Source organism: Saccostrea echinata, unplaced genomic scaffold (assembly GCF_033153115.1).
Source record: "Saccostrea echinata isolate AGI-Se365-2 ecotype Australia unplaced genomic scaffold, CSIRO_AGI_Sech_v1 ptg000012l, whole genome shotgun sequence".
NCBI lineage: Eukaryota > Metazoa > Mollusca > Bivalvia > Ostreida > Ostreidae > Saccostrea > Saccostrea echinata.
In genome coordinates this window covers 9,417,082-9,430,912 of record NW_026889761.1, presented here as the reverse complement: position 1 = coordinate 9,430,912, position 13,831 = coordinate 9,417,082, and the positions used below count along the sequence as shown (strand labels likewise).

At 30.7% G+C, this 13,831-nt stretch overlaps 1 protein-coding gene across 1 annotated transcript; it reads right to left on the bottom strand.

Annotated features, from left to right (window-relative positions):
• Positions 1–3,557: 3,557 nt before the first annotated feature.
• On the bottom strand, positions 3,558–5,915 carry LOC133184970 (uncharacterized). The gene is made up of 4 exons (XM_061320034.1): positions 5,795–5,915; positions 4,166–4,239; positions 3,983–4,054; positions 3,558–3,854 (listed from the first exon to the last, which is right to left on the bottom strand). The coding sequence occupies exons 1-4, from the start codon at positions 5,913–5,915 to the stop codon at positions 3,558–3,560; spliced, it is 564 nt and encodes a 187-aa protein (XP_061176018.1).
• Positions 5,916–13,831: the final 7,916 nt, after the last annotated feature.

Here is a 13,831-nt window from a genome sequence, read left to right as displayed (position 1 = left end):
TTAAGTAAAATTACAATAAAATCATGACGAATTCTTATATTTATAATATCTGCAGCAAGAGAGCTGCTTCTCGATATCGCCAATCTTTAAAGAGTTTGAAGTTTGCTAAATCCTGACAATGTTATAGGGTCTGCAAGTCACAGAAAATGAGTGCATTTCTGGTAAGAGTCGTAAACGTCATTTTAGGGGGAATTATTGCACAAGAATGTTACAAGTGATACAAATGTCCAAGTGTCGATTTTTTATTCAGGAACAAAATCCCGTTGATATGTTACCATACTTGTCACGAAAATAAGGAGCAAGTGCACATTTTTTCCACACACAATGTTTTGTGCTATGACAATGCATGTGTATATCCTTGACATTTTATGGATAAATTTAGATTTAAAAATCCAGAACTTCTGAAATTCTCGCTTACTCTTAAACGAGTACAAAGATCATAACTTTATTCGAACTAGTAGAGCAGCTGACATTATACAGATAGTTGCTTTTCAAAGAAAAAGAAAAATTCTCGAATTTATTTTGACAAATCAGATTCTTTAGCAAAAGGGATTATGGTCGTCTTAAAGGTCTGAAACCTATTCAATTTAATTCACTAGTCTCACAAGTGTATGGTTTACGGAAGAGAATTGCTTCAGGTAGAACTGCTCTAGCTATTTTGCCGATAAAATTCAAAACCGTGCTATCTAGCAGCATTTTGCGAACATTATTCAATATAAAAAGTAAAGTGAGTAGAATAATTAAAAGAAGAAAAAAGAAGAATTTTAAGAGACTTATTTTTTCCCAAAATATCCAGGCATTGAGAATTTATGTAAAGAAATTACAGTGTATTGTTAAAAACCATACAACGTATTTTACATAAGAATTTCTAGCATCTGGTAGCATTGACATAGCTATTCTGTTGCTAGATAGATGAACATATATATACATTAAGAAAAGTTAAAACATACCTATCAACGGAAATTATTTAGTGTTCACAAGGACATTGGTAAGACCACTTATGATCGTAACTTCATCTAAATTCTTGAAAAGTATCTGGCAGATGGCAAAAATAATGGCGCTGTTATTCTGGTAAATATCTTCGTGGGGAGGCGAATGCGATGTTTAACTGAGCAAAAAAAGATATTGTTTTAGAGAGAGGGTTTAGGGATTGTTTTGATTTGATAAAATCAGCACACTATCCAGAAGTCCAACTTGTCACGTCTAGTGACAAAGATATTTTGAGTAATTTTGTCTGCAAAGGTCAGATTAAAATGGTGTGCCAGAAATTAGCAAAGCTTTTTATTTGTGTCTACTGTGAAATAACGAGCAAGCGCTCTAACCACCACTGCTCTACGCTGTCGACACATATGGATGTGATTGCATGGAGAGAGAGAGAGAGAGAGAGAGAGAGAGAGAGAGAGCGTTACAAATATTGTTAACTGGATTTACTCTAGCATGATCAATAGCTATAGAAAAGTTAAAGAAAAACTGACATTTCGTAATACTAAGAAAAGTTACCTTTTTTCATACATAATTCCTTGGTTTAAAATAACATTTTTATTATCAAATCACAATAACCTACTACTATACTGTATTTTATTCTCGCATATCTGCATGATCTTCGTCAGATTTCTATCAAATGGGGCACAAAAATCACAAAATCTAATGAATATTTATTTTAATGGAGCTTCACAAAGAGCATAATATGATTCGCTGCAAGACACTGGTTTTATCACCCCTGTGGTGTAAACTAAAAGTCCGCAGTAATGGTTGTATTCCGATCCGATTGGTATAGCTGCTATGTCCCCAGATATGATCCAGGTAAATTTTCCGTCATGGTGTCTATCAATTGCACCAAGATAGACATTTCCTATTTCTCCTGCAAATATAGCTACATTAAATTCCATCAATGTATAAAAACAGACTGTCTGAACTTTTACATCTGAAGCAATGCTTTGCCCTGTTGTAAAGGTCTCTCTCTCTCTCTGAGGAAAAGAAGTACCTATATATGACTACAACTATGAAAAATCTTCTCTGATACATCATGTTCAATAGCAAAAATGATAATTTTACCATTTCTTAAAATTTTCCAAATATAACTCCATTTAACCTTAATGTTTTGTAGACCTTTGCCTAAAAAAAGAAATATATTTTTACGCAAAATGAAGCATTACCGTTAACAAAACAAAATCTAACTATTGCAACTTTTCCCATAAAAAAAATGAACATTCAAAATTTTTAATATATAAAGAAGAGAACGTTTTAATAAAATCGAAAGCAAAAAAAAATATTCTCGATATTTTTAAAATCTCAGTTACCTGTGTTAATATGTTGTCTAAAATACCCATATAAATATTGCTGAATGGCGTATATATTTCTTCCATCAATTTCCTCCGCCAGGGTGGAGCAATGATAATAGCAATATCGCTAAGGTATTATAAATTCACATGTCAGAAACCTTGCATTTCGAAAAAAAATATAAATAAAATATATCAAAACATTAAACATTTGCATGAAAAGAATGATCCAAAAGATTCAGTGTAGAGCATATATTACAGACAAATCCTATACTTGAGCATGTTGATAACAAACTCTTCATTTTTAAGGCCACAAATTGGCAAACGTATTTGTATTTCTTTGAAAGATTTTCTGACAACCCACTATCATCCATTTCGTCATAACCTTGGCAAAACAAACAACTATTATAAAAATTATATTGTAATTATTCTTCCCTACCAAATCATAAAATATATATAAAACCGTTTTACTTTATATAGATACTTTTTACTTTATATACTTTATTTATGCTTTAAAAATCATCTTATTGCTACATTGTAGTTCCTATTTAAATGGTAAGTAATATGACTAATTGACTGATTGTTTATAGAGTCCTGTCTATTTTTTTATTTCACTCATTCTCCGATCAAAGGTCCTGAGTGCCGAGTAAAAGTGTTAACTTGTTGTCTTTTGTCGATATCATAGGTTTTTTAGCCCTCTAACGCCTGCCATTACATGGGGTCTGGGTTTTTAAGATATCATCCAAATGACCCGCAATGTCATTTATAAGTAGTCAGCGCTTGTTGCTACATATTTGTTTCGACTTAGGTTTGTCACAGCCCCGGCTGTAAAGCCACAATCTTCCGACTTCCCAACGAGCGCTCTATCTATTGAGGCACTATGGCACCTGATCCCATCTCCGGAATTTCCAGGAATCCGTGTTTTATGACCTATACACATCTGTATTCTTTATAGATTTTTTATTAGATTGATAACTGTTTGTTATCTTCATTTTTATATGATATGCAACGATATTTTTGAATTGAAATGCAAGAAATTCTTAAGTTCCTCTTTTAATAAATTCAGAAGAATTATTTTCCTTATATTCTCGACGGTAAACCATACCCATTAAAGCGTCGTAAACTTATTTTGTACTGTGTGAAGCTCAACCAACCTTTGCTTCAGCAAAATCCAAAGGCGTGCTGGAAACCATAAGACATTTATTGCTGATTTGTCGATGCGTATCGGGACAACGACTCCTGGGGGAATAAGTGCAACCTAAATCAAAAGCATATGAGCTAAACAAACTTGTTGAAATGCAAATTGTGGATTCTTGTTATAGCAAACTCCGTATTAGATTTACAAATACCCAGGGGATCACGAGTTGTTGTTGTTGTCGGCATCGTCGTTGTTTGTGCCGTAGTTGTCATTGGTGCCGTCGTTGTTGGCGTCGTTGTTGTTGTACTAGTTGTTGAATGTCTCAGAACAACTTTATTACAAAAGTCACCTTGACAGCAATCTCCGTCTAAAGGCAATTCTATCTCATCTCTTCTTCCGAAGATATTACTGAATGATGTGCGAAGTCTTGAACAAGCCTACAAGAAACTATCCATAAACATTAAAATGGACGTAGTCATGTTCCAATTACTCTGCATCAAATTGTATATGAATATAATTATTTACTGAGTATGAAGTTCGCATTGTTCTTTATCAAAAAACACACCTGCTGTTTTAAACAGCCCAATTTGTATGCGTACCCACCATCAGTAGAAAAATGCTTCATTGAATAACATTGCTAAAGCAAAAAAATAAATGAAAATAGTTTAACTCATGAACTGTGTGCCATTTCATCTATAGAAAATTATTGTCTTAAGTATTTACATAAATCCAGAAGAGAACTTTTTACCTCACCGGGTTCACAAACAGTAGTATTTGTACAACATCTCGGATGGCTCACCAGATCACAAGAATAACAGCTGGCTATGAAGATAAAAACAGAAGACTTGTCCAAAACAGAAGCAATATTGATTGATTTGCAGGCACAGTTATGAAAATCTATTAGAATCCTAATCATGGATTTATTTTTAAGCCAGCAAAAGTTATATGATACTACACGTATAGAATATACATACTTATCAGAATGCTCAGAAATTTAAAAAAAAAAAACTTATTTTTTAATTTTATTAAATGTTTTTCTAGGCAACTGATCCCACCTCAGGAATTTTCCAGGGGTCCGTGTGTGATATAGTGGAATTGTGATAATGTATCTTATATTTAAAAATTATATATTTGACAAAATAATTTTTGGTAAAATAATTGTTCCCATGATTGGTTTTGAACCGTGGTTAATTGGTTTTCGAGGCGAGCTGCCTAACCACTCTACCATGGAATTAAACGACCAATTTATCGCAAATTATTTAAATAGCCGTAATATCAATATATTCTTATTTCAGTAATACTTGAAGTTAAAATTATTTTTTAAAGTTCTTTATTTAATATATACATCTAAAAACATGAATAATATAAAATAATAGTGTTTCTTTCAAATAATAATTTTTATTCCTTTGTTTGAATTGTCGGTCCATAACAAGACACGCCATATTGAGATTCGAAAGCTTTGTACATGTGAAATTGAAGTCTGTAAAAGTTAAAATATATTCTAGTTTATCGCCATAGAAGTTATCAAAGTATGTAAGTATTTATCTATTAAGTATCCTGAATTTATGTGTCATTTACAGCATATTAAGAGTTTATTTTGTAATTCTTAAATGAGTTGATTGCTTAGGTTTACATATGAGATAAATTGTTTACGAAAGAAGCTAATGACCAAATTTATTAATTTTGTAAAGTTATTATCATATCATATATCATGAAATAGTAAATACTATTGTAGTCTTGTTAAACCGGTGAACTAGTTTTTATAATTCGAAGTATGCTATTGTTACATTAAGTTTGAGAGTTTTAAAAAATATATTGATCAATGATACAGAATATGCATTTAAGGTCTGTTATATTATCATATGAGGATAATAACAATGATGTGACAGATCACACATGGATCTTTGATTTCTCCCTTACTTAGGGTATGTTTTATCCATGATAAAGATCATGCATATTGTTATATATTATATAATTTTGGCATAATAACAATTTTTACAAATTTATATAAATGTCTGAGTATTATGAAATTTATTTATATTATTTCATTGTATACTTGTATTTCTGCATTTGTATTGCAAAATATGTATTGCATTGATCTTTTAATAAGCATACTATATTCAAAATGACAATAACTTTTGATTTTACATTTTATTACTTGTTATTATTATATTGTAGGCCTTCACCATTATTATATATTATACCAAAAATAAAATATGGCAACCACATACACCGGCGTGTTTCATTTTTTATGCCCTCTTCACATATTTGTATTGCTGATACAATAGTGATTTTTGAGATCGATCACTGTTCGTAATCTTCACCTTTTACATTGAGCAGATCTATAACATAGTAATACGTTTCATTACACACATACCACATTTGCCACATGTTTGAGGACAGGCCTGTACCCAGCAAGCTTCATCACACATATTGTGAATTTTTTGCTTCATTATTTGACAGGCAGTTGGATCAACTTCGTGGCACTCTAGAGACATTGTACAGAAATTAACCGAGTTGAAATGCTGATTGAATAAAATAAAGTCAAGTATAGTTGAACTATGAGAATCTAGAATAGAATCTACTTTGACCTCTAAATAATTCTAATGTCGCATTCAGTATTGTTTGTGTTTCTTGTAGCCCAGTTGTACGCTTGAAATGTGGAATTTCATGATTACACAAATCATGATCACAACATTGGCCTCTGGCTTGATGCGTTGGTCCTCCAAAAAGCAAGGAACAAACCTATGATACAGTTATAATTGAAAAGATGAAGTAAATGAACATGATTTTTTTTTTATGTAAAGAAATTGTTGTAGAACAACATATTTGTAGAGTATTGTCTTTTTTTTTCTTTTACTTACATGATCTGTGGAACACCCAGATTTAAAGCTTATCGATAAATCGGAGTTTAAAGATTCCATCACAATGCACTTCTAAAAACAAATTAGCAAAAAAAAAAATTATTTTGATGGTATATCATTCTAAAGACCGCTTTTATTTATATATTTGTAAATGTCAACAGGAAACATTTCGCAAATTTAATATTAACATACATGAGAAAGAGATGAACATATTGTCGTGGCGTTGCAAGCATCTACCGTTGGCTCGGCGGAACAGTTGTAACACTTCAAAGCTTGGTAATATATTAATTTGATAAGAAATAGCAAAAATATGTATTGAAGTATTTTTGAAAACAATCTCAATTTAATGACATAAACTTTTTTCAAGATTTATTGATTTTCATGCTGCAGTTGCTATCATTATTGCTTTAAATTCAAATTTAACCATTCATTTTTTCCAAAGTACATATTTTTTGATAATTTAGATCATGCTTTTTAGTATTTCTTTTTATTCCGATACTTTGTGAATAATAAGATTAGGTTATTTTCAAGAATGGTATTTTTTATTATATAATCTTATGGCATCATTCCAGGTTTAATTGCTTTTTCTAATGCAAAGTAAGCATACCTGAAAATTGGGAAGTTTGACACTTAAATTGAAATGTTAACTTTCAAAATTTGGATTTTTTTTTTATCAAGGAAGGAAACAATATATCATTTTGTATGAAGGCCTTGGTATCAAAAATTGTGCAATTTCTTAATTTTATTTTTTTTTTCATTTCTCAGAAGAGATCCGAATATCATGTCGAAGTTTCCTAACTTTTTCCTTCACCATAGTTTTAAGTATCAAATGATATTTCATGCTAGTAAAATTATTTTAAGTTAAGTTTCATGTATTGTATGTATTGTAATCTAACAACCAAGCTTTATGATAAACGTGATGACTTTAACTTTTCAATCGTCAACTTCCCTTACTTATGCAGCAATATACCTTCATCACCGGCATACGGGGTATATATCTCTCAGTTGATTCGATACGCAAGAGCATGCTCTACGTATGAACAATTTCTAAAACGAGGTGAATTATTGACAAACAAGTTGATGAAACAAAAATATCAGCTGTCTAGTCTAAAGTCATCATTTCGTAAGTTCTATGGTCGATACAATGACCTTGTCAGCAAATACAATTTATCATTGAGTCAAATGCTGACTGACGTTTTTCATACTAATTTTTAGGCCATTGTTTACACACTGAATTGTCGACGGATTTTTCCGTTATTTCCCGATCATGACAAGGAGCACACGGCGGGTGTGACCGGTCGGCAGGGGATGCTCACTCCTCCATGGCACCTGATCCCACCTCTGATGTTTAGAGGTCCGTGTTTGCTCTGCTCCTAATTTGTATTGTTTAATGGACTTTTGAGCTTGAATACTGTTCGTTATCTCCATATATTTCATGTAAGAGTGTAAATCCCCACTTTGTGCCTCTTATCAGTAAACCCATGGGGACTCCCCGGTAATTCCATCTTTTTGAGATAAGCGAACTAGCATCATTCTATCCACTGCTATTGAATCAGGAATTGTGTTTTAATGTTACATGGTCTCCCATTCTTTTTCATTCAGTTTTATGTATTAGATCTATATTATATGTTGTCATTTCATAATAAATGACATTGTTTGGAACAAATCTGTCTTGTGTTATTTGGAAAAAAAAACAATCTCAATGTAGTCAGAGGAGTGTTTAATCCTAGAAATGAAAGCTGAACTTAATGTGTTTTATCAAAAGAATTAGAACGCATGCTCATTTCATAACTTTAAAACAAACACAAAACTATTACTTAAGATTATTACCATTTATCAGGAAAGTAACCTAATAACCAAAGAATTTATTTCAATTCAATATTTTAAGAAGAAAATATTTACTTACGACATTTCCCGCATGTTCGAGGACAATATTTAGCGAAACATAGATCGTTGCAGACGTCAGATACACGAGATAGTTTGGTGCATGCATCATGATCAGCGTCATCGCAAACGGCAGACGACAGAGGATTCACGTAGGTACTGAGTAAGACTAAGGGAGAAGTGTAGCGTTATGTTTCCTCTCTACAACTTAGCTTCAATTGTAGTTTAATTTCAGATTTTTTAAGGATAAATAAAAGCTTGCTTCACCAAATCAAAATTTTTATGTGTTTCTTATAAATTGTCTTTTACTTTTGTTGTTTTTGTTTTTGTTTTTTGGTCATTCTATGAATCAACTTTGTTGTATTTGTCCTGCATTTTATATCGACTGAGATGCCCAATCGCATCAAATATTACCTTCCGTGTATGCAAACTTATTTTTATTTAAAAAATTTAAATATATATATATATATCATTTATCATTTTAAATTCATAAGTAGGATGTACTAGTGAAAAAATCAAAACAAATAAATAAATAAACCAACAAACCAAAAAATTAAAGAAACAAATAAGTAAATAAATAAATTTATAAATAAATAAATAAATTAATTAATCTGTGTTTTCGTAACATAATGTAAAAGACTTTGACGTCATAGTTTAGCAGCCAGCTGTGAGACGTCATATAGCTAAGCAATTTTGAGATTGAACGTTGTAGACATGGATTTCAACAAGATTTTCGGAGAAACATTGACAGTTTTAGTGTCTGTTAGATTGACATTGTAACAAGTAATAAATGTCATTCTTTTATATGGTGACAAAATATCATTTTTATTCAATTAAAAATAACAGTATTTTACTGCTAAAAAATATTATAAAATGCATCATATAAACTATAAAATATAAAGCTTATTGTTTCTGCTTAATGAGGGTACAAAGGCACACAGAATAATAAGTATGCGTGAAAGTAATTTATTTATTCTATCAGATGTTTTACCTGTCAGACAAAATCCAAAGTATAACATTCCAATGAGCGTTTCTTGATTTCATGTAACGAGACCATATCTGTACAAATATTTGAGTGATAAGACGGCCTCAGACTGCGAAGTATGACCTAATTAGCACCGCAATTTGCTATTAGTAGTAGTGTTGTGTTCTTGATAAAAATAGCGTGGCTTGATCTGTTCGCATCTTAATACTTGTAGCTAAGCCAAATGAAAAAGTTAATATTCGTTTTAATAGCAATTAATATAATTATAATAAATAGATCAATAAACTATTACAACACGAGAACAACCTTAATATCCTTTAAATCCTTATCCAGAAACTGCAAAGCGATATGTGTATTTAAAAGCAACTGGCTAGTGAACTATATAGGAATAAAACAAGAGGAATTATACTTATTTTAACGCCAAATCAACCAAAAAAAATAAGGTTATAGTGTTTATTCGATACTCAAGACCATGTTCTGAAAATAATCCATTTTTTAAACTCAGGCAGACTATGGTTAGTTAATTTCAATAAGTTCATATTACAATGTTTTCAACTATTTCCTTTAAAGTCAGCATTTAAGAAATGTGTAAAATGCTGACTTTAATTGTTATAATGACTTTTGTACATATAACCTATCGTTTATAGACTGACATATTTCCCACCAATTGTTGGGGGGATGCTTACTCCTCTTAGCACCTGATTCCAACCTCTGAGGTTTCCAAGAGTGTTCGAGTTTTGGCCTGTTTACGATAATTATTCTCTACCTGATTATGAGTTAAACACTATTCGTTATCTTCATCTTTTTCATTCAAAAACTGGTATTCTAATTATCTGCAGCAGATATGGCTTCTGAAACCAACACAAATTTGGCCATATCTGAAACTTTATGTAACCGAAAATGCAGCTTTGAACTCAAAATGAAGAGACGACATCACAACAGTGAATATTGTAAGTTAATCAAACTCCGTTAAATAGTATCCAACATCTCAAAGGTGTCATAAAATACACTAAAAAAATGAGGTAAAATATTTTATATAAGAAGAAAAAAAATCCTTTAGTGAAATATTTAAATTATTTTAAATTATACTTATATTTGCAAATTACTCAGGAGCAAAAATTGAATTCCATGCACTAATTTATAATTACATCAGCATTACCATATTAATATTTTTGCTAGGACGTACCAAAACCTACCTGAATACATGTAAGTTTAAACACTCGTGTTACAGGGGTCTTCGTAGTAAAATACAATCTTTCAGTCGATCTGAAAAAGAAATTAAAAGGATAGCTAAGGATATAAAGCTTTCCGTGTAGTGTGCAGAGAATACAATTTGGCAGTACTTATTATTTCTTATAAACTGAGCTTACATTCCATCTTACCACAAGGGAAATTGAATTTGTTTTTCAAGTCCTGATGGATTACAAATATTTAAATGTCAATTGTTATATTATATAATTCATTTTTAATGGTATTTTCAGTATATACTTAGATGATTGATAAGGAATTAAAAAAAATTATGCATTTTGAATGAAAAACAAAGTTCTGCTTTAATCCAGACCATCTTTTGAATATTTCAGATGGATATTTTTAAGTATTTCATAATCTCAGATTATGATCAAATATCTAAGTAACAATAAATGGGCAGAAAAACTGGACAACATTGGAAACAGTCCAGAATTTTTTATCATCTGATTCCACCTACAGTGGATGTTTAGCTATTTACTGATTATCTAGGAACCTCACATTGACACCGGCAGTTTAAAATGAGTCCAGGCTGGAAGTTGAACTCACAAAAGTCGTATCGGTCAAGACAATTAACGAGGCTTGGTATCCTGGTCTGATACTACTGGATAATTTTCCATGCCTTATTAAAATCAGGAGACCGGTCTAAGTTTCCATTCCTTATCTTTATGCTCTGCATTTTTAAAGAGATATGGCAGATGATGTAAAATAATCTCAAAGACCCCATCCGTAAATAGCTCTATGATCCACCCCTACACCGACTATGTTTTTACCACTAGAATTCACATATACCGCATCCGCTAGGGGAAGCGGTAATCGAACCAAGAAGTCAATTTGTCATACAGAACAATAACATCCAGCCTTTGGCGAACACCACCTGTAGTCAAATAAAGATTCAAACAATTAATCATTTTTAAATTGTATTATAAATTTTGTTGAGTTTGAAATAATTTTTTTCTAGATTGATATTAGGTAAGGTTGTCAAATGGTCAAAATCTAGTGATATTAAGTAGTATATATTCTATCGGAAAAGAAAAAAACTAAAAGTTCTATATTTGCTTTAAACTATGTGCATGCTATATCTAAAAAATACTTCTCGCTTTTACTTGAATTTCATGTCTCAGCATTCCTGAGTAAAAAAGGCTTAATGACTACCTTTACTTAAAGCGAGAAATTTACTATACAATTGTGAAGGCAAGTTTTAACTGTCTCATTCAAAATTTCGACTTCTTTCGAAATATATCAGATTTAATCAGAAGTCGACAGTGGCAGAATTCAAAGGCTGCAGTTTTTAAAACACGACTTCTAGGAGCACATGAGTCCATGGATCATACGAAATAAGTTGGAATAGAAAACTTTTTTGGTCAAAATTTTCGTCGAGTTATAAAATAAAAATAAATACTAAAGCCATTTATTAGTAGACATAAATGTGATTATTTCTAGTATTGACACCTACAAAGCACTTTGACTTGTATTACAGTTATATCGAAATTTAATTGTACGTTCAAAGTTTTGAAGTAAGAATTACGGAATGAGATAAAGTTATTAGTAAACAAGTTTTAATTTTGCTATTGGAAAATAAACCTCCGAAGAGTTCCCAGTTTCTTCTATTATAATTTTTCTATCATTTGTCTTACACGGATGAAATATAATTTATTCATCTCTCTTCATGCGTCATCGGTAGCAAACCCTCCTGATGCAAATAAACCATTTTTTGTTATTCATTTATAAAATGTTTCACATTCTTCCGTCTTTTAAAGGTCTATTTTGGAGCACAAAAATAATTTTTATGTCATTGTTTGCATACTTTTAAAGCGCTTCACTATTAAACCATTCATCTTTTTCATTGTTTTATCTTCAGAAAATGAACAGAAAGTAACAAGCGTCCCAAAATTGTTAAAATCTGTAGTAGAATTTTCAAAGTAGTATGTTGGTTATAAATGTTCATTTTATCTGCTCGCCATTGTTTCCCAAATTTGACATGTTAACTTAACCTTTTTTCTTTCTTAATTAAGTTTGCATTCTTTTTTCTACTTTGAATTGCCATTGCATTTCAAGCTGTACCCATTTTCAGTTGTTCAAGTGTTATTGTTATATAGACAAAGGCAGACCGAAATGAATCTTTAGATTGCATAATTTACTTAACATCGAACTTAAGATTGTCATTTAAATTGTTTAGAGGTAAGATAGGATTACACAGGTTGAAATGAAATCGCTCAACCTCATAACCTTATTGATATGAATTCAGAGACGAAGTCAAATGTAGGTCAATAGAGATAAAACAAACTTTTAATACTTTATTTCGTTTTTTTAAAACACCTTTTCACAATTGCTACACACGTAGTGATAAATGTACCACCTATAATACATATAATTTCAAAACCCTAAAAAGACAATTTAAAAAAAAATGATTAATAACATGCTCACAAATTATTAATTTTACCTTCATTTATAGCACAAGTACAATTAGAAAGCTTTTGTACCCAGGAACAACTACGGAAATCAAAAGAAAAAATAAATGAAAAATAAGAAATTGTAAATATATTTTTTCTAATTAAGTCAGTTTATTGTGCTAAAAACAGAATCATTTTGTAACATAATTCATAAATGAATAAACTAACACAGAAAAGTTAAATTGATGCGAAGCAGCGTCTGCAAACATGTTAAAGTATTTCTCCAAAAAAGAATCTAAAGAAATAAACATGAATATTTTTATTTCAAAGAAATAAAGTAAAAGCATATTGCCAAAACAATTCTAGCTACGATAATGCTGAGTTGATAAGTAAAACTAGTGACAAAGAAACACTGTATCAAAATTGATAAGACATTAATTAGAAATAAGATATTAATATTTTTAACGATAAATATTGATTTCTTTACATTTTTTGCATAAAGCAATAATTTGAGCGATAATCGCTTGTAATTTTATTACAAAATAGCAATAATCGTTCATAATTTGCTGTGTACTGCAAGGTGCATATACCTTAACACATAAAAAATTAATTAGATATGAAAGTTCATGATCTGACGGTCTGCTCTATTAACTGATTAAAATGATTTCAACAAGGGTAGCGTTTCTTAAAACTCAATATATTTAGTTGATACCTCCAAATACACTAATAATTCACATAACAGTTTATTCCTATGGTTGTGTGATCTTAAAATAATAAAATGTATTCCACATCGATAAAATTACGCCCGATCTAAAGAATTAAAACGTAAATGTGTAAATAGATACATTCCAAGATGCACCACACTTTCGTTTATTCAACATTGATGCTGGCATATATGTGAAAACAATTAAATTCTTATATCTCAATTAACAATATCATTGTAAAAGAGATAACAGTAGAAGCAGTCTTATATATCAATAAAACTTACCAATTACTATAATTCTATTTGTAAAAAAACATTATAAAACTTAATGCATCTCTAA